General features: G+C 36.8%; 1 protein-coding gene across 1 annotated transcript; it reads left to right on the forward strand.

Moving 5' to 3' along the window:
• The first annotated feature begins 5,465 nt into the window (after positions 1 to 5,465).
• Positions 5,466 to 7,659, forward strand: LOC116005689 (metal transporter Nramp3-like). Its single transcript, XM_031245931.1, has 4 exons — positions 5,466 to 5,992; positions 6,077 to 6,213; positions 6,609 to 7,261; positions 7,471 to 7,659. The coding sequence occupies exons 1-4, from the start codon at positions 5,466 to 5,468 to the stop codon at positions 7,657 to 7,659; spliced, it is 1,506 nt and encodes a 501-aa protein (XP_031101791.1).
• Positions 7,660 to 24,538: the final 16,879 nt, after the last annotated feature.

Consider the following 24,538-nt stretch of genomic DNA (forward strand, 5'->3'; position numbering starts at 1 on the left):
TTCATATTCATAAGATAATCTATCCTTTGACATCCATTCTTTGTCCATTGTTTATATTTGTACATCAATGCTAGAAAAATGTCAAGCAACAAGAAAAATAAGTTCTCATATTTTCTTGAAACCAAACTCTAATTTTTTTAAATCTTTAATGAAGAAGGGTTGTTTACTGTGTAGGAGGTTGTCGACGGCGAGGCGGTGGAGGGCGGCTGCAACTCCATATATGGAAAACACATAATCTGATTGTATGGAAAACACAATCTGTCCATACAAACGGAAAACACAATCTGTCCATACAATAGGTACAAGGTTGATTGTAACCCCATATATCAAATCCCTCTACTCATCTAACAACCCTTCATTATCATACAAATGGAAAAACACATCATTACCAGGCTAATCAAACTTTTTTTTTAAGTATTAAACTAAATGATAATAACAGATACTACACATTATCTTAGCCAAAAGACTAAGAAAGGTATGCATACTGGTTTCTTACATCAAAACTGCAGCTAAAATTTTAAGTCCCAAAACTACTATACTTGATTAATTAAACTTAAAAACCTATCAATTAAACGCAAACAACAAATAATTCAGGCAAATTAGCACAACCAATCCAAACAAAAAGAAACTAAAGAAGCATGCCTCTAGGATGTTCAAAACCCCTCACTTTCACTTGAGAAAGCTCCAATCTTTCATCAATTTCTACAGTCCCTCTCTCTGCCTGAAAATACAAAACAATAACACAAGAATTACTGCCATTCAATCTCCCAGAAACTGAAATCAAGAAAGAAAAGCATATAAAAAGACAGTAGTGAAATTAGAACCTCTGTCTCAGATCCATTTGTCATCGGAGAAATAGTTTGGCATATCAATTAATTTAACAAATACTTTCATTTAGAGATGCATTATAAAATATACAAGAAAAAAAAAAAACAAAAAAAGTAGATAATACATACCTCCTGGGCAGAAGCGACGGCCGACGGCTGAGACTGTGAGAGGAGACGGCGGAAGTGACGGCGGGGGAGACGCCGGCGAGGCTGGGCAGATGCGACGGCGGGGGACACGTCCACGAGTACACGACGGTCGACGGCTGATCTGCAGTTCTTTGACGACGCCGGTGCAGACGCGACGGCGGGGGGAGACGTCGGCGAAGCTGGGCAGACGCGACGGTCGACGGCTGGGGTTGACGGCTGAGGGCGGTGGCTGAGCTCTCTGGTTGATTTGGAGTCCGAGAAGGCGAGAATGGAGATGGCCAGATGGGCAGACGGCTGACGAGCTGAGATTTAGGAATTAGGAATTTAGGATGATTAAGTGATTAGGGATTGTAGTGAAGCTGTGGAGACCGGCGGTGGGAGGGCGGAGGGCGCAGTGACGCTCTGGAGACCAGCGATGGGAGGGCGTAGTGAAGCTGTGGAGACGGCGGAGAAGGGTTTGTACAACTGAGAAGGGTTTGTGAGAATGAGGGAAACGGGAAAAAAAAAATTCTAAGTGTTGAGGGGGAATTGGAAGGGAAATTTTTAACACAGTAAAGTCAAAATTTTATTATTTTGACTTTTATCTCTTTTAAAATCTTAGCTTTTAATCCATAATTTAGTCTCTTTAAAAAAACATATAACAATGTCTAATTTTCTTTTATAATAAGCCTTTTAACATATAATTAAGTCTTCATTTTTTTTAAATTAAATAAGTAGATAAAATATAATAATTATGTAAATTAATTAAGTCTTCATTTTTTTTATAATAAGCCTTTTAACATATAAACCATTGTCTTTTTAAAAATAAAGATTGAGGAAATACTGCGGATTTTAAAAAAATGTTGTTTTTGTAGTATTGTATATTCAAGTGCGCTTAAAGACAACACACAAACGACAACGGGGTTAAATAAAATCGTTGTCTTTTTAAAACTAAAGACTGAAGAAAGACAACAGTTTTAAAATATCGTTGTCTTTGTAGTGTTGTGTATTCAAAAGCACTTAAAAACAACACATCAACAACAACAGTTAAAAAAACCGTTGTTGTAAAAAAACACACACATAGACAACATTTTTTTAAAAACAAAACCGTTGTCTTTTCGGTGTTGTCTTTTCACAAAATACACAAAGACAACACACTAAAGACAACGGTTAAAGAAACCGTTGTCTTAAAAAAACCACGCACAAAGACAACGGTTTTAAGAAAACCGTTGTCTTTCTAGTGTTGTCTTTTCATAAAATGTACAAAGACAACACACTAAAGACAACGGTTAACAAAAATCGTTGTCTAAAAAAAACACACACACATAGACAACGGTTTTAAAAAAACCGTTGTCTTTCTAGTGTTGTCTTTACACAAAATACACAAAGACAACACACTAAAGACAACGGTTCAGTAAAAACCGTTGTCTTTGATAAAAGTGTTGCTTCAAAGACAACGGTTTTGGACAAAAATGTTGTCTTTTAAAGAAAAGACAACAGTTTTGTCCAAAATCGTTGTCTTTTTTGTGTTGTTGTTGACCATTTTTCTTGTAGTGTCAGCTTTTCAAACCTGAACACTAACAAGTAACAACCTCTTATTTTATAGAGATAAATAAGTTGTGTCAATAACTCCACACCTACACATACAAGAATGATGATCTTGAAAGAACATTAGTGTTCCAGTATAATTTTGAGACGTAGTAAATTAGTATATTGCATGACTTTTGGGTGTTTGGTTTTTAGGAAAATGAATTCCTTAAAATTGAAATTCTTAGAATGTGAGGAAATTTTTTCTTTTGTTTTTTTTTAATGTTGTTTGGTTCATGAAAAACTGTATTTTCTAAATTTAAGGAAAATGAATTCCTTATTTCATAGAGTTTGAATTTTCTAAATTTAAGGAAAATGAATTCCTTATTTCATAGAGTTTGAATTTTCTAAATTTAAGGAAAATGAATTCCGCACCCTTTACTCCTTTGGCATTTTGAGTCCCGTACCAATTAGAAACAAAAATACCATTATACATCCTTGTTAAGTACTTAGCTCTCATTTTATTGTATTATTATTATTATTTTTTTTTATTTTTTTGTGTGTAGAGAATATGTAAGTTTTTATTCACATTGATAGTTCCAAATCAACAATGAAATTAGTATTTCTAGTCATTTTTATTCTATTGAATTAAAGTTTCATTCGTCAAAAATTGTTTCCTGATCCAAACAAATTGATAGGGTCATTGCCGCAAAATAGGAAAGAGTAAAATTGGGAGAAGGAAGTTATTAAAAAGAAAGGCGTGGGGAGAAAGATAATGATAACATTCAGTCATTCACCATCTGAAAAACTTTTAAGCAATGTCAAATTATACCGTGCACCACGATGCACATAGCAATGTGCACCACGATGCACATAGCAATGTGCACCACGTACGTAAACGACGTCATTTTGAGCATTGTAAACTAATCGTCTCTTTTTTTTAAAATCACGTTTTCCGTTTCGGCCGGTCTGTGTATTTATGTTAATATTCTGTGTATTCTAGATAATCGTTCTGTGTATTCGAGGCAATCATTCTGTGTATTCTAGGCAACCGTTCTGTGTATTCATGTTAGTAACACATGTTGTGATGTGTTTGTGCATTCGAATGTTAGGAGGATGAGCTCTTTGTATTTTGTGTCAATATTCTGTGTATTCTGGGCAAACATTCTGTGTATTCTAGGCAAACATTCTGTGTATTCTAGATAATGATTATGTGTATTATAGATAATGAATTTCCTAGAGTCATTCACGTCCGCGTCCACTAACATCGTAACGACATCGTTTTGGACCAGGGTGCACATTGCTATGTGCACCGTGGTCCACAATATAATGATTGCCTGATGAGGCTATGGGCCCCAGTGGGCCATTTTATTGGGAAAATCTTAGTCTTGACCAAAGGGAGTGGAGAATAATTGTTATACCGTGGACCACGGTCCACAGTGCTAGGTAGGCCATGATCGTCAAATGAAACTGTAGTAGAATTAAAATGATACGCCTTTTTCAAAAAAAAAAAAGATACTCCAGTACAGTGTTATTATAATGAAACTAGTGTGCATAGAAAATTAATTAAACTAAAAAATAGAGCTCATTAAACAATGTATATTGTCAAACGAAACTGTAGTATAATTAAAACGATACTTTAGTATTGTTATAATGAAACTAGTGTCTATGAAAAATGAAACTAAAATTCAGAGTCATATAATAATATATATTGTCGAATGAACCTATAGTGTAATTAAAATAGTACTTTAATATTTTTTTTTTGAGTTCTACTAACTCAGTTACAATGTAGTATCTGTTCATAGCTACTTTCTCAACCTACTAAAGCACAAAGAGTCAACAAATGGCTCGGAGGCTCGAACCCACTCCCTTCCACATGGGAGTGTACACTGGGTGCCGCTTGACCACAAGGCCTTTGGCTCTTCCATATGGGAGGTCATGAGATTGAGTCTCAGTGGAGGTAAATTTACTCTTTGTGCTTCAATAGGTTGAGAAAGTATGTATGAACAAATACTACAGTGTAATAGAATCAAGTATATTAAAAAAAAAAAAAATTAGTGTACTTCATGGACCACACTGCTACATGCACCATGGTTCATAGTAAAATTTGCCTGGAATCATGGAGCAAAATGTTAAAAGATATATGTTACCAAAAAGTATTGAACCCAAGACCTTAAACATAACAATCTAAACATTAACCACCCATGCCATTTAAAATTCTTGTATATAAAAAGACAGGAAGCTCTATTTATCTATGAGAAGCGCACAGAAAGTAAAGTAGAGGAGACGCTTGTGTGGCCAAGAATGAAAATTACCCGATGCCATACATTTGTCAACCATCCATGGTTCTTTTATCAATATAAATAGGGTGCCTTGTGTTCCTATAGAAGCCATCATTGGATTCACAGCCTCCCTCTTGGTGCAGTGATAGGGTGCCTCGTCTCCTTTTAGAAACCATTCCTGGATTAATTCCCAACCTCCCTGCTGAGGTAGTGATCTGTGCCCTTTAATCCATACATCAGTTAAAGAACTATAATTTTTACAAAATACGAATTCCATTTTTATATATTAAAATCTCAAAGTTAGAGTTGTTAAAGTAATTTCCATAAATATTATATTATTGTACAGGTACTGTGATAGCCCACCGCCGTCACTGTGGTTTGTGATATTTACTTAAGGCAGCAGAGGATTTCCACCGGAGCGGCACACAATTTCCTACGCTTGGGTTTCCTTGCCACATTCAATTTTGTGGCAATACTATAATAGCAAACAGCTCCTCCAAAATGGATACAATTCCTCGTCCAGTAAGGAAACCTCGTAAATATAATCATTATCCTCGTATAATCGACTATGAATCTATGATTTCTTATATATATATATATATATATATATATATATATATATATATGATGAATGTGTGTATGTTTCACTGCTCTGCTCTCACATCAAAACTCAATATCTCACCATATTTGGAATTGGGTTGATATGTCTTTGTACCACGAAAAACAAAAGCTTCCATTACTGCGAGACGAGGGAGAGGGAGAGGGAGCCTTTGATTACTCCCAGAGAGTGCATATCCACGGCGGCGATGAAACGGAGGGGGAGGAATTCACGGGAACGCCGCCGTTTTCGTGGAAGAAGCTGTGGCTGTTCACCGGGCCGGGGTTGTTGATGAGCATAGCGTTTTTGGATCCGGGGAACCTGGAGGGCGGATTGCAGTCCGGCGCCATTGCGGGGTACTCGTTGCTATGGTTGTTGTTTTGGGCGACGGGGATTGGGCTGCTGGTGCAGCTCCTGTCGGCGCGCCTTGGGGTGGCCACCGGCCGGCACCTGGCGGAGGCGTGCCGGAGTGAGTACCCTAAGTGGGCCAGGCTGCTGCTATGGGTTATGGCGGAGTTTGCCCTCATCGGCGCCGATATTCAGGAGGTGATCGGCAGCGCCATTGCCATCAAGATTCTCAGTAGAGGCCACTTGCCTCTCTGGGCTGGCGTCTTCATTAGTGCTTTTGATTGGTAATTTCTCCGCAAAATTAGTACCCAAATGCTTTGAAGTTGTCATCTTTTTCACTAAAATTCAATTCTTGTGTCATCACACAGTTTCATATTTCTGTTTCTTGAGAACTATGGAGTGAGGAAGCTGGAAGCACTCTTTGCATTCCTTATCTCAGTCATGGCACTCTCATTTGCATGGATGTTCGTACAGACCAAGCCCAGTGGTGTTCAACTTCTTCTCGGTAAGATTATTGATTTGGTAACCCAGCCAAGCATATTCTCATCAATGGGAACGACGTATTGGCACGTCTCTTTAGTTTAAACCTGATGAAGCCAGCCAATCTAGATTGGTCTTTTGGTTTTAGTTTGCCTATCAGCAACTTAGGCTGATTTACTTGTTATCTTTTAATTTGTTGATTAAAACTATAATCTAAATCACAAGGTAAAGTTTATCCTTACTTGATACTGTGCATGGTTGTGGGTTTAGGAAAAAAACACAAGCAAGTACAATTAAACTAAAAAAGACCCTATTGAGTAAGGGACTGTTGACTCTTTGTGCCTCTATGCACACAGATACTACATTGTACTCGAGTGAGTAATACTCAAAAACTAAAAAGAGTGGTTTTAAATATTGCAGGTATTGTGGTTCCAAAAATCAGCTCCAAAACTGTAAAACAGGCAGTGGCAGTAGTTGGGTGCAGTATAATGCCTCACAACGTATTTCTCCATTCCGCTTTGGTCCAATCGCGCGACATCGACACCAGCAAGATCGGCAAAGTCCGGGAAGCGATCAAGTATTACACCATCGAGTCTTCGGCGGCGCTGGCGATCTCGTTCGTCATCAACGTGTGTGTTACAACGGTGTTCGCCAAGTCTTTTTACGGCACCGAGGTTGCCAAGAACATCGGTCTGGTGAACGCCGGGAATGCTCTTCAAGAAAAGTACGGCGGGGGGTTGTTCCCGATTCTTTACATATGGGCCATTGGCGTCCTGGCCGCGGGTCAGAGCAGCACCATCACCGGCACCTACGCCGGCCAGTTTATCATGGGAGGCTTCCTGCACATGAGGTTGAAGAAGTGGCAGAGGGCGATGATCACAAGAACCTGCGCCATCATCCCAACACTAATCGTTGCGCTTGCTTTCGACAGGTCCGAGGATTCACTCGACATCCTTAATGAGTGGCTCAATATTCTTCAGTCAATCCAGATCCCCTTTGCTCTTATTCCCCTTCTCTGTCTTGTTTCCAACAAGGAAGTTATGGGCGTTTTCGCAATTGGTCCCGTTCTTAAGGTACATTATAGACCTAATAAAAGATTTAGATAACCATAAGATTACAAGTTTAACCAGAATTGGTCTATTTGACCTTTTTAATTTGAATTAATCAATTATGAACAAGTCTTTAATTAGTATACCGTGGGTTTACTTATCACTATGAAGAAAAAAATTATTGAGTTTTGTTACGTTAACATTAATTGGGTTTTAATTTGTTTTATGTGCAGGCAATCTCATGGCTTGTGGGTACCTTGGTGATTGTGATAAATGGATATCTATTAGTTAATTTTTTCTCAAAAGAAGTTAGTGGACCTGCGATTATATCTTTTGTAGTGGTGTTTACAACTGCATATGTTGCATTCGTAGTATACCTCATTCTAAGGGGGAAACCCTATTTAAATTGGTGTAGGAAGTGATTGATTGCTCAATAGATTTTCTGTAGAGTTGTTGGGAACCAATTATATTTTTCAATATATATATATATATATATATATATATATATATATATATATATATATATATATATATATATATACACTAGTATTTTCGCCCGTGCGTTACACGGAATGGATTTACTATAATATTTTAAGAATATTTGTATCGATATACAATTATATAAATTATAACATCAAATATTATATAGCGCAATTGATGAAATTTGTTGGATCGATTATGTTTTCTTTACTTGAATTAGAGCAAATAATTGTCCAATTACCTGTACGATGCACGGATAAATTTTTTATTATATATTTAGACCATAAAAATAAAGATGAAATTATAAAAAAAAATTTAATATTTAACATGTATATTTTTTTATTATAAGATTAGTGTAAATGTATTACTCTTAAGTTTGTCTACAATTATCTTAAACAGATCAATATGCAATGTGACTAATGTAATTATATTATTACTAAAATAAATATGCGAAAAATTAGAAATAATTTAATTACAATTATTATAAAAATATTTAGTTTAATTGTCATAATAATTATTAGGCAATTATTAATAGTCAATTACACTAATATATGTGTAATTATACTTTTATAACTTAAGTATATTCATGTTCAATGTACCGCATTTAGTTTTTTCTTTTTCCTCCATATTTGAATGAATTAATTGTAATTATTATAAATAATCTAATGACCCATGTTTAATTAATTTTTTTAACTTTAAATAATTTAAAGTTATCAAAAGGAATGTGTAATTAACTTTTTTAAAAGTTTTTAAAAAATAATTTCCAGTCAATTAGTAATGCCTTTTTCATTTCCAATTTGCCTAATTTCCATTTCTTTTTTCGTTAGAATCTTTTTATATTTTCAATCAATTAGTAAAATCAATTTTCTTTTCTATTTTATCTTTACTATTGTTTAGATAAGTATTTGAGTTATTATTATTGGTGTAAATAATAATTAATAAATTATTTTTTCTTATAAAATTAGGCCGAATTTGTTTTCATTATTCTTACAATTATAGTGGTTTAATTGGTAAATAAAATTTTGTTATCAATTAAACTTTATTAATTCTTTTTACCAATTAATAATATTAGTTTGTGCAGTATAGAACACATCCAATATAGACCAAAATTTTAAAAAAAAAATTTACCAATTAGTTTATTTTAATAACCATGCAAAAAACTGAACTAAAAAAAAAAGCAGCATACTAACAACATAAAAAATGCATAACAATAAATACAAAATAAAGCAATATGACCATGACCAAACATGACCATGATTTTATTCCTATTAAATAAAACAATATACAATTGAGCAATATTAAATAAAACAATATGACCAAGGAGATCAGATGTTATTTTCCTAAATGTTTTCGAATGATCCCGTACCAATATGCTTGGTATAACACATGTCCTTTCCATTGCACTAACTATACCATCAAATAAAGTAATAACACTACATTCTTTTACAAAATTATTGAATTTATAATATAATTCATCTTTCTATATTTAATTATTATGTAAATTATATATTAATTTGTAATACCTAATACTAAAATTGTTAATAAGTATAGTTATCATTAATTACTTTTTTAATGCAGGAATGCAGGAATGGTATTACAAAATCAAGCTGTTTGGAAACATTATCTAGGAGTCATGGAGTAGGCACTCCAATGTCTGTTGGTTGACTGCGGAACGTTGATATTCCCGGGACAAAACAAATAACAACGAATCAATCAAAGCCTTATACAAATTTTCTTCGTCTTGGGGGATAGGTCAGAAGCAGAGACAAAAACATGCTCCATTAGTGAAAGAAGAAATTGTTTTCGATTTGTAGGATCGAAAGAAAACAACCGCAGCAACAGAATTTGCATATTTGAAAGTGGAGAGGTCTAGAATAATTGCATTGCGTTCTGCGTTTCTCTTTTGAAGTTCACAGTATAGGATTAGGGATTTATATAAGGTTGTATCTTATTACGATAGAATTGTAGTATGATAGGAATTGTAATGTAGAATTGTGATACAATAGGAATTGTACAACAAATATGAAAATAGGAAATAATCGCATCCTAAATATTGTAGGACTGTTTTGGGCGGGAAGCTTAAAGTGATGATTTTTTTTATATATAGTCTTATCTTATTACGATATAATAATTGTAGTATGATAGGAATTGTAATATAGAATTGTGATACAATAGGAATTGTAATGTAGAATTGTACAACGAATAAGAAAATAGGAAATAATCGCATCCTAAATATTGTATGATTGTTTTGGGCGGGAAGCTTAAAGTGACATGTTTTTATATGTAGTATAGATTTGTGAGTGTCATGATTTTAATGGTGTTGATTTTGCACGTATATACCTTTCATTCATGTATGGCAATGTTAAGCATGAAAATCTTGATGAGCACAAATGATGAGTGTAAAAAGAGTGTAATGTCGTTCCGCTGAGGATTGGTGTTATGGCACGTAACTGTGTGAATTACCAGGCACTAGAGTATATGAATTTATAGAATCCAAGTAACAAAGACTGAATGGTGTAGAAGAAAACAATTAATTAATGTGTAAACTGTATGATAAAAGTATGGGCCAGATTAGGGGGATTGTAACCTTGATGTTCTAACAAACTCAGGATTAGGGAAAGAATAATTAACCAAGGGATTTATGGGCAATGCACAAAAGAATTCTACTCAATTACTTTCGTAATCAATAAGAGAAGTAGGCTAAGATTGCCCCACTGTCGTGATGCATCAATCATAACCTTAAGCACCTAAGCATTGTAAGCCCCCAAAATTACCTCTACTTTCATAGCAGGAAAATTAGGTTGAAATTGGTAAGGCTCGAGGTCTCCATCCAACTGTCGTTGTAATGAATCCCTCTCCTAGACTAGCAATTAATTGTGGCCATCAATCAATAACAAGTAGAAAGAAATCCCCAAATCAACATAAACCCTAGGTAAAAGATTCAATCCATTTATGCAATTAATTACCAATTGAACATCAAGATTAACAATGGATCCCTAATCCAAACCCATAAACGAACTACTCCCGCATGATGGGAGTAAACAAAACAAAGCAATAATTAATAACCAAAAACATTGCAAGAAAGTAATAAAGGAATAAGATAACTTAACTGATAAAGAGCAAATCAAATCTTCAATCTTTGATTCCAATCTTGAAATTAACTAATCTAATGTGAAACTGATCTAAACTATGCTAGGGAAATATAAACTAAAAGCTAGGGTTCAGAACTCTGTTAGGGAACCTCCTTCAATTGTAGAGAATAGGTCAAATATATAGGAGGTAGATGGGCCTTGGCCCATTAGGCATCTTCCAATTCTTTTCCAACTTGTATTCTTCCTTGTAATTCCCTTTTCTTCCAGAACTTGTCCAGAATGTTCAAATATTCTTCCTTTGTTGTTTCTTGTAGATAATTCAGCACTTGGACAATATAACACACAAACAATTCCCAATTTCATTAGGATACAGAAAATAACCTTCAAAACAACTAGAATAAGGGGTGAATAATTGTACAAAATAGCAGATATCAACTCCCCCACACTAGAACTTTTGCTTGTCCTCAAGCAATTACCTAGGATAATCCACCCTCCATGCACTGCAACTGATCACACTACCTTCCTGCTCAACCGAACATACCACCAACCAACTTGTACAACCTAACCTGCTTCAAGAATCATCTCAGAATCACAAGTGAGTTCCACTCTCAGGCCAATAACCGGGCACCCGAAATTAGGTAGATTGGGACCCTGTATGCACATGTACTCAGTTGAGATTATGCAGAACTTGGCTTAAGATGAGATCCCATAGACATGCCCTTCATACTCACATAGATCACTCTAAAACTGCATGCTAAGATCAATTAGGACTTTATTTGGCTTGTAATGGGGCTAAAGGTGAGTGGCTAAACAAAGAAAGGATATGGAAAAATAAACAAACGAGAGAGAATTTCACACCTATTCACAATTAAACCTAGAGGAGATACGGAAAATATGAATCAAGAGAGCAAAACATAATTGGAAAGACAAGAGCATTTTAAACTAGTGGGGGTGAAGACAAATATTCTAGCAACTTGACTTGCACTTTTATTCATCCTTCTTTTTCTTTCTTTTCTATAACAACCCTTTTTTTTTCTCTTCTTTTTCTTTTTTTTTTTTCAATTTTCAACCAACTATTCAACTTTTTCACCACACCCCCACACTAGAACAAAGATAACAGGAATAACTCTATCAACAATAAGCTCAAAAAGATAAATCTCCTCTAAATTAAAGAACAAATGCTACATTCTCTCTAAGGGTGAATGGAAAATATATGGCTTAAGGCTAAAGGTCAAATAATATGGCTAAACAAGAAAAACAATACAAAGAACGGGGTTAAGTACTTTTGCACTTATTAAACAAAAACAAGGCTCAAAGGGGACAGCTAGGGAAAATAAATGTAACACAGGGTAGGTTTAAAGGCTTGGGCTAACAACAATGACCTAAATCACTTCAAAGCATGCAGATTCTAGACTTCACTATGAGAGCACTGAGACAAGCTATGACAGAACAAATATCAGCAGAATCCCACATAAGCCTTCACTAGCAATGCATAACACACAGGGGAACATTTATGTTAAAGGTTAACCCAACTATTGGCAAGAGACTGAATTATCACAAGCTCAACCTTGAATCATCCATGACAAGCTGGGCTGCACAAGTACCACCAAAACAAACCACAAACTAGCAGGAAGTAAAGCGGTCACAGCCACAACACAAGGAAAACACATTACCTTTAGCTGCAAATTGAGTCCTTCAAGCAAACATCATCCAAAATTCATCAGAAATAGTACCCCCCACACTTAAACTGGACATCGTCCCTGATGGACAAACAAGGCCTCACGAACTAGAAAAAACGAACTAGAAAACATAACATTTTTTTTCATTTTTTTTTCTTTCGTACGGTCCGCCATCACGGCCTGGGTCACGGCCGGGATGTGGCCCGTGACCCAGCGGCCTCTAAACTGCTGTTCAGCACTGGAATTCCTGGATGAGCATCACGGGCAAGGTCACGGCCGGGATGGTGGTCGTGACCCAGAGCCCTCAATAGGCCTGTGCGTACTGGAATTTCCTGGGCGGGGTCACGGTGGGTCACGGCTGGGATGTGGCCCATGACCCAGAGCCCTGCTTTGCTCTGTTCCGCTGAAAAACGACGCCTTGGCATCACGGCCGAGGTCACGGCCGTGAGCCTGGCCGTGATCCAGGCTCCTCCTTGCGCACTTCTGTTCTTTTCGCGCCCAAGTTCGGTTGCACCTGCAAGTTAGTCCAAAATATGTCCTAAAACTGTTCTAAGGCCTAACCTCTTCAATTCTAACCATTCCCCACTCTCTCAAAGGTAAAAGAAAGAAAATCTCACACCAAAACAACCCCAGAGAACACCCTGTAAACAAAGAAAAATCCCTAATCTACTCCGAACTAAAACAAAAAGAAAAATGCAGTAAAATAAAATGCAAAAAGTAAATGATAACATGGGGTGCCTCTCATGAAGCGCTAAGTTTACTGTCGTCAACTCGACTCAACCTCATAGATATCAGGTGGGGTTGTGGACCACGCGATCCGGTGGCCTTTTGAACTTAGACAGCTCCCTCATCCATCTTTTGTAGAAACCACCAGAACCAGAGAACTTTTTCTTTTGTTTCAGCACACTTGACAGTTCAGGGGGTCCAGGATCAATAGGGGAAACATGCAAATCCCCTAACTCAATCTTTCTACTCTCAGCAGTGCACTCACCCAGCCCTTCTATCATGTAACACTCATCAACATATGAGGGCTAGTGCTTTGCCATTTTGAATATGTCAAATTCAATCTTGTTCTCTGCCACCTCCATCACTAGTTTTCCTCTTCTCACATCAATAAGTGCACCAGCAGTAGCTAGAATTCCTCTTCTCACATCAATAAGTGCACCAGCAGTAGCTAGAAAAGGTCTACCAAGTATAATAGGAACACCAGCAGTAGCTAGAAAAGGTCTACCAAGTATAATAGGAACCTTGGCATCCTCTAGAAAAGGTCTACCAAGTATAATAGGAACCTTGGCATCCTCCTCTATATGTCTACCAAGTATAATAGGAACCTTGGCATCCTCCTCTATATTCAGTACAACAAAATCCCCCGGTATAAAATACTGATCAATCATGACCGGGACATCCTCTAGAACTCCCACCGGACGCTTTATGGAGCGATCCGCCATCTGTAGGGTCATAGAGGTGGGCTTTGGTGTTCCCAGGTTGAGTCTCTTACATAAAGAATATGGCATAAGACTAACACTAGCACCCAGATCACACAGAGCACCACCAACTACAAATCCACCAATGATGCAAGGGATGGAAAAACTACCTGGATCTTTCAGCTTAGGAGGTAGTTTATGTTGAAGAACTGCACAGGTCAAGGCTCCTTCGCTTAGATCCACCACCGCACTCTTCTCTGGCTTTTTCTTATTGCCTAAAATGTTCTCTAGAAACTTCTTGTACGATGGAATCTGAGTGATTGCTTCAACAAAAGGCATGGAGATCTCTAGCTTATCCAACATCTTGTGGAACTTGCTCTCTCTATCAGACTCCTTTGATTTCCACAACCTCTGTGGGTATGGTAACAGGTTGTAAGGTATAACCNCTCCCACCGGACGCTTTATGGAGCGATCCGCCATCTGTAGGGTCATAGAGGTGGGCTTTGGTGTTCCCAGGTTGAGTCTCTTACATAAAGAATATGGCATAAGACTAACACTAGCACCCAGATCACACAGAGCACCACCAACTACAAATCCACCAATGATGCAAGGGATGGAAAAACTACCTGGATCTTTCAGCTTAGGAGGTAGTTTATGTTGAAGAACTGCACAGGTCAAGGCTCCTTCGCTTAGATCCACCACCGCACTCTTCTCTGGCTTTTTCTTATTGCCTAAAATGTTCTCTAGAAACTTCTTGTACGATGGAATCTGAGTGATTGCTTCAACAAAAGGCATGGAGATCTCTAGCTTATCCAACATCTTGTGGAACTTGCTCTCTCTATCAGACTCCTTTGATTTCCACAACCTCTGTGGGTATGGTAACAGGTTGTAAGGTATAACCTAGTCATCTACCTTCTTGTTCTTCCTTTCATGCTTCTTACTTGGAGCACTCTCATCCTGCTCAGGAGCTTTCCCCTTAACACTGTCTCTTTGCACCACCTGCTCAGGAGCTTTCCCCTTAACACTGTCTCTTTGCACCACAGGCTCCTGAGCTTTCCCCTTAACACTGTCTCTTTGCACCACAGGCTCCTCCTCACTATCATTAAGAACATCCTCAACCTGAATGCCCTCATCCTTCTTATCAGCTTTCTCAGGCACTAGATCATTCGAAGGAAAAGGGGGGTCCTTCAGAGCTAATCCACTTCTAGTGGTGATTTCATTCACTTGGTGCCTTGGATTTTCTGTGCTTGCTGGCAGTCTACCATTCGAAGATAAAGGTTGATTAGAAAACTGATTACCTCCTCCTTGTTGCTAAGCCTTGAGACCATCTATTTCTGCTTGTAGTTTGCCAAACAGCTGAAGATTTTCTGCTTGTAGCTTGCCAAACTGAGCCATCATAGTGTTCATGAGAAGCTGTATATCAACATCCTGAGATGGTCTAGAGGAACCTTGACCCTGAGTGGTCCCAAAATTCTGATTCCCTTGTTGGAACTGCCCTTGATTGGGATTCTGATTATTTCTCCACTAAGTTCCTTGGTTACCACCTCTGTTTCCTTGATTACCTTGAAAACCTGGTGGATTGTTCCTCACTTGATTGCCTTGATTGTTCCAAGAGGGAACAAACTGATCTCTTCCTTGCTGCTGATAGGTTCCATAACCTTGCCCCTGGCCCTGTGGTCTAGAATAACCAATGAGATCAACTTGCTCCACATTAGGCTGAGGGACTTGGTTACCGAAATCTAACAAAGGACATGTCTGAGCTACATGATTTCCACCACAAGTTGCACAACAGGCTACAAGCGGTACCTGTGGCACAAAATAGGGGTTAGGAACATAAGGACTCTGTGGAATTAGTGGAGGCTGAGCAACTGCCTGGACACTCTGAGTAGGACCCTGTACTAACTGCTTTAGCATGTGTTGTATGGTATCCAGCTGAGCCCGTATTGCCATCTTTTCTCCAACTTCGAACATCCCAGCTGCTTTCTCTCTCTTGGGTATATCATCCCCCTCAGTGTACCAGTAAGTATTGTTAGAGGTGATCCTCTCAATCAACTGCTCTCCAGCTGCTGGTCCCATATCAATGAAAACACCCTCAAAGGATGAGGTATCTAGAATAATCTTTGACCGGTTAGACAATCCCTCATAGAATGAGGACATAAAATAACCTGGGGTCATCAAATTCTTCGGACACTGCCTCCTCAATTCTTTAAATCTCGTCCAAGCCTCAGGAAGATCTTCATTGCCAAACTGCTGAAAATTTTGAATTTGCTTCTTTAATTTGGCAGCCTTTGAAGGAGGACAGTACTCTTGCATGAAAGCCTTGTGGAGCTGTTCCCATGTAATGAAATGGTTGGCTGGAAAGGAATTCAACCAACGCTGTGCTTGATCTCTCAGGGAAAAAGGAAACAGTCTCAACTTGATGGCCTCACTAGGAACACCATTCATCTTGATAGTCTGGCAGATACGATCAAAATGAACTATGTGGGTTTTCGGGTCCTCAACCCGAGATCCTCCAAACTGATTGTTCTGGACCATCTGAATGAGTTGAGTCTTTAACTCAAAATTGTTTGCTTCAATTCCTGGGTACACAATGCAATCTTCTTCAGTGAACTCAGGAGCTAAATGGGCTGCCATTGGTTCTGCTTGTGGGACCTACTGGGCAAACTGCTAGACTAGGTTGGGATTCATCTGATGGAGAAGATTTTGCATCCCAACCCCATAGCCTGGTTGCTGGTACACAGGCTGCTGCTGCATGAAAGGAGCTCCCAATCCTCCCCCAACATAGATATTCGGGTTTGGATCGGCCCTGAAGTTCTGTGCCTGATTCTGAATATTTGGATTCGGGGGGTCAGCACGAACTCCAGGGTTGTCCCCAACTGTCTCTCTCTGCCTCGGGTGCTGTTGTGTGTTGGCACCAGTATGGGCTGGCTGCCCAGTATTGCTACTATCCCCGGTCTCCATGTCTACTTCGAAGTCCTGGAACTCTCGAAACCAATCACGTAACACCTTCTTCTCCCTCCTTAATTTCCTCTCAAGATTTAGATCGTAGGGACGAAGATTCATGCTCCCTTTTGATCTAGTGTGCATAAAAGGAGGGTAACCTGCTGTCTAACACAACCACAAACACTCTTGGAAGGAACTAGTTATGGGTTAGTGCAAATAATTTTTTTTTTTCGAATAAAGAATAAAATAAAATAAAACTTGATCTCCTAAAATTCACTAACTCTAATGCTAGTAAGAATTTAATCACACAATTAAAACCAAATAGACCAATCCCCCGCAACGGCGCCAAAATGTGATGAGCACAAATGATGAGTGTAAAAAGAGTGTAATGTCGTTCCGCTGAGGATTGGTGTTATGGCACGTAACTGTGTGAATTACCAGGCACTAGAGTATATGAATTTATAGAATCCAAGTAACAAAGACTGAATGGTGTAGAAGAAAACAATTAATTAATGTGTAAACTGTATGATAAAAGTATGGGCCAGATTAGGGGGATTGTAACCTTGATGTTCTAACAAACTCAGGATTAGGGAAAGAATAATTAACCAAGGATTTATGGGCAATGCACAAAAGAATTCTACTCAGCTACTTTCGTAAGCAATAAGAGAAGTAGGCTAAGATTGCTCTACTGTCGTGATGCATCAATCATAACCTTAAGCACCTAAGCATTGTAAGCCCCCAAAATTACCTCTACTTTCATAGCAGGAAAATTAGGTTGAAATTGGTAAGGCTCGAGGTCTCCATCCAACTGTCGTTGTAATGAATCCCTCTCCTAGACTAGTAATTAATTGTGGCCATCAATCAATAACAAGTAGAAAGAAATCCCCAAATCAACATAAACCCTAGGTAAAAAATTCAATCCATTTATGCAATTAATTACCAATTGAACATCAAGATTAACAATGGATCCCTAATCCAAACCCATAAACGAACTACTCCCGCATGATGGGAGTAAACAAAACAAAGCAATAATTAATAACCAAAAACATTGCAAGAAAGTAATAAAGGAATAAGAGAACTTAACTGATAAAGAGCAAATCAAATCTTCAATCTTTGATTCCAATCTTGAAATTAACTAATCTAATGTGAAACTGATCTAAACTATGCTAGGGAAATATAAACTAAAAGCTAGGGTTCAGAACTTCTTAGGGAACATCCTTCAATTGTAGAGAATAGGTCAAATATATAGGAGGTAGATGGGCCTTGGCCCATTAGGCATCTTCCAATTCTTTTCCAACTTGTATTCTTCCTTGTAATTCCCTTTTCTTCCAGAACTTGTCCAGAATGTTCCAATATTCTTCCTTTGTTGTTCCTTGTAGATAATTCAACACTTGGACAATATAACACACAAACAATTCCCAATTTCACTAGGATACAGAAAATAACCTTCAAAACAACTAGAATAAGGGGTGAATAATTGTACAAAATAACAGATATCAAATCTCAAGTGAACTATTTGTGAGTAAATGAAATATTCATCAAAGTGTGTAAGCCTTGACCGAGATGATCAACTTACTATAATAGAAGACTAATTATGAAGATGAGTATTGAGTTGTTGATGGAAAGAATCACAAAGTAGTACCCTTATTAGTCATTCTTGTGATATGTGTACTTGTGAGGTTGAGTTTCAGCTCTTAATGAATTCATAACCTTATGGAATGGGTGGTCTTACTAAGACGGACTTAATGGATTCACCGCTTAACATTCTAGAGGGTGAGCATAAATTGCTCTTAATGATTTCATACCCAATTGGGTAGTCGATCTATATTGAGATAAACTTATCTAAATCACCTACTTGAGTGAAAAGGGTTAATCGCCTTTTATGAAAGATAATGGACTATTTTTCTAGAGCACTCATGAGCATCTAGAGGATCAGTTGTGCTAAAATATATGAGAAGCATTCTAACACTCTCTATGATTATATATGGTGTACACTTAAGAAAGAATTAAAGGATGTATCCCAAGAAGAGTATGCTAAAGTCATAGAAAGCATGATGTTCTTAATGAACTCCACTAGACCAGATACTGCCTTTTTAGTACACAAACTGAGTCGCTATACACATAACCCAAGTGAGTCACACTAGAAAGCATTGAAACAAGTGCTTCGGTGCCTCAGAGGCACCATAGATTGAGGTCTTGACTATGCAGGATTGCAGCAGCCATGGAAGGGTATGTGATGCAAATTGGGTCAATGATGTTAATTGATAAGCACCCAAGATAACTAGGAATTAGGGTCTAAATTGGGGTTAATTAATATTGATTAGCATCCTTTTGTGAATAACTTACGGCATTTTATGCTCTAATGCGTAGGTCACGTGCAAAGCTATTTCTTTGGTGTTTTAGAATGTTTTTACAGGCCCCGGGAGCTATTGAGCGAAGCATAAGGGCATAACGAGCAATTAGAGTGAAGAAGAAGTCCCGGGACGGACCGAAATACCACCCGACGCGTGGAACCGACGTGGACTGTTTCCAGTACTGATCCACGCCTGGACCCCACGCGTGGAACCAGCGTGGATCGTTTTCAGTGCTGATCCACACTGGGGCTCCACGCGTGGACAAGTGTGCGGGAAGAAAAATTAAAAGGGCGATTTTGGGAGAGCTATTTAAAGGATCTAGTTAGAAATTGCCAGGAGGTTGGATCATTTTTCAGATTTTATATTTCTTAGATTAGCATTCTTAGTAGAGAGCATTTTTAGAGAGAGAAAAAGCAATTTCTAGATCTAGATTCCAATTGTTGAAGGATTGAAGACCAAGGATGATTTGAAGATTGTAATTCATGTCTACTAGGTGAATTCTACTCTTAATCTAGCTTTAATTTCATTTCCAATTGCAATGTACATTTCTCTATTTTGAAATAGGTTTTTGTGATTATTGAATTCATGAATATGAGTAGCTAATTTCCTTTGGGGATTGAATTGTGTGATGTCATGCTTGCCTAGTGTGGATCCTAGATTCTAATTTTGGAAATTGATTCATTATATTTTGGTAATCTATTCTTGCTCTTTGATTGTTGATTTGGTTTGATTCTAAGTTGATTTGGCCAATCTCTTGGAAGATTGAGGCCTTGATCTAATCATGACTAGTGGTTAGTGTTAAGGAAAAGCTTTTGCAATCATAGAATCTTATAGAAATCTAAAAGTAGATTGGTAGGAAGGTGTGAAATCTAAGTGTTTGATAAAATGCCTCTAAAGCTTTTGGTTACCTAACAAGTATTCCTAAGCTAGAGAGCCTTAGTATGTACACTATTTGTGGAAAAACATTGTAAGATCACACCCTTGAATAGCCCAACATAGTTGAATCAATCTTCCCTTGCTTAAGTCACACCATGAGGCATCATAACTAGCACAATTCATTCCCTCGTTTATTACCATTGTTATCTTTCTATTGTTTACTTCAATTGTTTCAAATTTCCACCAACAAATGTTTACTCTATGCACCTTGACAACCTCGTATATTCCATTATGTATTCACTTGATTAAAAGCTAAGCAATTTTCCGCATTACCTCCTTCGAGACCGATACTCGAAGAGTCTTGACTCTTCGTTTGATTCTTTTAAAGAACATCCATACCATCATATCCTACTCACCACGAGAAAAAATACTATCACCATTAATGATGTCAAAACTACCAGTGGATATGTGTTCATAATGTGCACTGCATCTACTTTGTGAAGGTCCACCAAAACAATCTTGCATAGCTAGATCAACTATGGAAGTAGAATTCATAACACTTGATCTAGCAAGTCAAGAAGTTGAGTGCTTAAGAAATATGTTGATAGACGTGCAGTTGTGGGGGTGTCCAACAACTTTAGTACATATACATTGTCATTCACAAACTGTCGTTTGCATTGCAAAGAATAGTGTCTACAATGTAAAGAGAAGACACATGCATAAGAGTTAGAGATGAGTCTGTATGGTAGATGATTGCTAATGGAGTAATCACAATGGAATATGTGAAATTTCAGAGGAATATTGCAGATCCTCTCACAAAAGGTCTAAATCGGAAAACCATCCTTGAAATATCAAGAGAGATGGGATTAAGACCAGCGAGGTGAGGAATTCATGATGGATACCACTATTGTGGTTAAGCAAAGTCATGGAGAGACTTACACCAAATTTGTGAAAATAAATGACCATTATTTACTTTGTAACCTTTAATGGGTGGTCTATATTGAGATAGACTTGATAGAGTTAAAGTATATGTTGAGATAGACTTGATATAGTTGAAGTTTATGAGTTCAAAATTTATCTAACCAATGAGTACAAGATATATATCACTCTTGGGAAGAAAACTACTCGAAGTTACTACATGTTAGTTCAAGATATCAATCACTAACATTAAGATCAACTTTGCGTATTGCTCATACATTGTTCATTTGAGCCTTCTCTTAGAATGTGTGGGGGTTGTTGGAAAAACATTCAAAACGAAGTGGTCTTATTTTTTAGGATAAAGTTTCTCTCCTTGTCCACTTGTTAAGTTCTGTACGTGTGGGTGCGCATTTTCTTCCCCTAAAATTGCGTTTGGTTTTGGCCTTCATGGAAGTGGAAGTTGAGCTTGAACATTATAAATAGTTTTTCGCCCATTGTCCAAAACACACAACAAAACATTTTATTCCTCTCTTCGTCTAGTTCTTGTCCAAGCAATATATAGTCAGGTTCAACTACGCTTAAGCTGGTGCAAGCTCAATGTAATTCGATCTTTTTGTATTGCACGTCAAAAGCATGCTAGGAATCTTGACTACACTATCACCGGACAAATAACGCTTTTAACTGTTGGAAAATATAAGCAACGTCAACGAAGGCGGACAACCTTTCTGGAAGAGAGAACAAGTGAGAGTGAAAAAAAAATAAAATCTGGCCAGTGTTATATAACACGACACATACTTCTTTTCACTCTCACGTGTATTAGAGTATAAACTAATTGTAAGTTGTATTCAATACTGAAAGTTAACCCACTATAAATAGTGTACAAAGGAGAAGGAATAGTGAGAAGTTACAACTAAACTAGTCTTCAGGAATGGAAATAGAGCTAACAAACTACCAAGGAAAATATTAGCCACATATAGGCTTAACAACGTGTTCCAATGGGGATCTATCACAAAGAGTGGCTCAATTATAATGTATGGCGATGGAGCTTGGGAACCTAGCCTGCGGAGAAAATCATGTGTAAAATCTCAATAAGCTACTGGAAAACTCAGTATTCTGGTGGAGCAGTCATATCTACATGTATATGCATACGTAGCAGGAGTGAGCTTATAGGATTATGAACCATGTGATTTGTGAAGCTGGTCACTGCGGAATGTTCAGTCGGCCATTAGAAGGATTACGAGAGCTAAAGCGCAAGCTCAGGATCGGAGCATTACAGGTTACTCTAAAAACACTACTTATTCTTTTCTTTTATGTGAATATTGGTAGACATGTATGCTCTAGGAGACAATGTTTATTGTTTTGGGCATTTATCTCTAATTAAATAAATATAATAAATAAATATTTTATTTATTTTATTTTAGCTTAATTAATATTTGATTATTCCGTACAATCTTCTTAATTTTTCATTCTTAATTAAAGAATTAAGAATATGAGTGATGAAAAATTAATAAATGAAATATTGTAAAAATGTTCCTAGTTTGGATTTCTAATTGGGCATTAGAATTCCGATAAGACTAGCACATTGTCTTTCTTATGGTGAGTTTCATGCCATTCTGTATGAGATACAGAGAGTAGACATGTGGATAATTGTTAGAGAACAAGTCATTGAACAATGACTAACTACAATGCACCGCATGGTGTTTACCTACGTGTCATCGGGACTATAAGTGTACTTGGTGGTCTAGTTCAATATTGTACGGAAACATGTGCGTGTTCAATAGAGGATCCACCGCCTTGAGATAACAAGGATGTTCCAGTATATTCAATAATCATACAACGAGAATCTCTGGCAAGAGTATAATGAAGTTGGACTTTAGGTTAATAATATTGAATAGATATATTGACCAGCTTTATGGGTTTGACCAAGTTTGACCATGACCTTTACCTAGTTCGGAACAAGTGTTGTGTGGAAAGAATGTTGCATGATATTTGTAACGTAAAGGTTCATTATAATATATTAAAATATATTCATTGTTAACTAGGTAGTCATGACATACTGCTAGGTGTTACTCAGTATATTTTTATTAAGTTTTTCTGTAATAGGCTAGATTTAAAAAAAAAAAATTACACTAATTTTGCAATAAAAATGCTAGAAATTGGTATCACATTGTTATATGAACTTGCAGGAAATAATGACATAAATCCAAATTTAACATGAAAAAAATTAAAAAAAGAAGCAATATTAAACATTCTAATGATTTAGAACTTAGCTTTGTAAATTAAAGAAATCACAACATTCACTTCTCTTTAGCAAAAACATTCAAATTGATTTTTGGTGAAAATGGCCAATTTTTATGTATGATTAAAAATGTCATATAGAAAGAAGCATTATGAATTTATTTATTTTATTCATCATTTTTTTATATTAGACTATAAATTATATATATAATATCGTCGGCCGTGCATCGCACGGGTACAAATACTAGTGACTATTATATATAATATTATTTTAAATTAAATACTTTAATCTAAAATATTATAATCATGGAAACTTACCTAAATAGCATTCAATAATCACTATTTAAGGAGAAAAATAAATATTTCAATTAAGATTATAATAATATAATTATTACTACCATAAAAATCATATTTTGAATGGTAACAATAATATATTATCATATAATCTTCTAAAAATATTAATTTCTCAAATATAGAAAATAATCATTTTTTTGAGAAGATATAGAAAATAATCATTATGATAATAATAATTAATACGGGTTACTATGAAAACACTACTTATTCTTTTCTTCTATGTGAATACTGCGCATATAGGCTGGCGTATGTAGGTACGCATACGTTGCCCTAAGGAAATCAAACTAGTGATGCAGATTATGGCGCTCTCATCATTACAGAAGAGAAAGTGCACTTTGCAAAAACCATCCAAGGACATTCATTAGAGTAAGAAACGCTAATGAAAGGAGTAATTTTTTTTTATTGATTTAAATTGTTTCTCTAAGGACAAGCATATTTAAATCCCATCTTTTGTACACTCATGCCCCTAAACATGGAAAAACATATTTTAAGATTAAAATGCAGGAGCTAGAATATGATGAATCACAGTATACTGATATAGAAGATGACTTGGGTAGAATCATACCAAGTTAACTGCACTATAATTAGAAGAATGATTTGTTGAGATTGGTATGCTAATTGCATAACTAAAAAAAGAAAAAGAATTTCCAAACTGGGGGCGGCTAGTGCTCTAATATTGGAGATGTAGAGTTGAGAGGAACTGCGGGCTTGGTGATATACATGTCATGTTATAGACATGACATTTTTATTTGAGTCATTTCCATTTGTGGTCCTACTATTATTGGAGCATTGTCAATTTTAGTCCACTTCATTAATTTTTGCCACATTACGGCCAGTCTTATTTAGTTCTTGCCACTTTTAGTCCACCGTTAAAATTTTCGTCAAATAACCGTCTAAAATAGGGATATTTTGGTCTTTTCATGATTTGATCATCTCCTTTACC

The sequence above is a fragment of the Ipomoea triloba genome, chromosome 15 (assembly GCF_003576645.1).
Source record: "Ipomoea triloba cultivar NCNSP0323 chromosome 15, ASM357664v1".
Taxonomy (NCBI): Eukaryota; Viridiplantae; Streptophyta; class Magnoliopsida; order Solanales; family Convolvulaceae; genus Ipomoea; species Ipomoea triloba.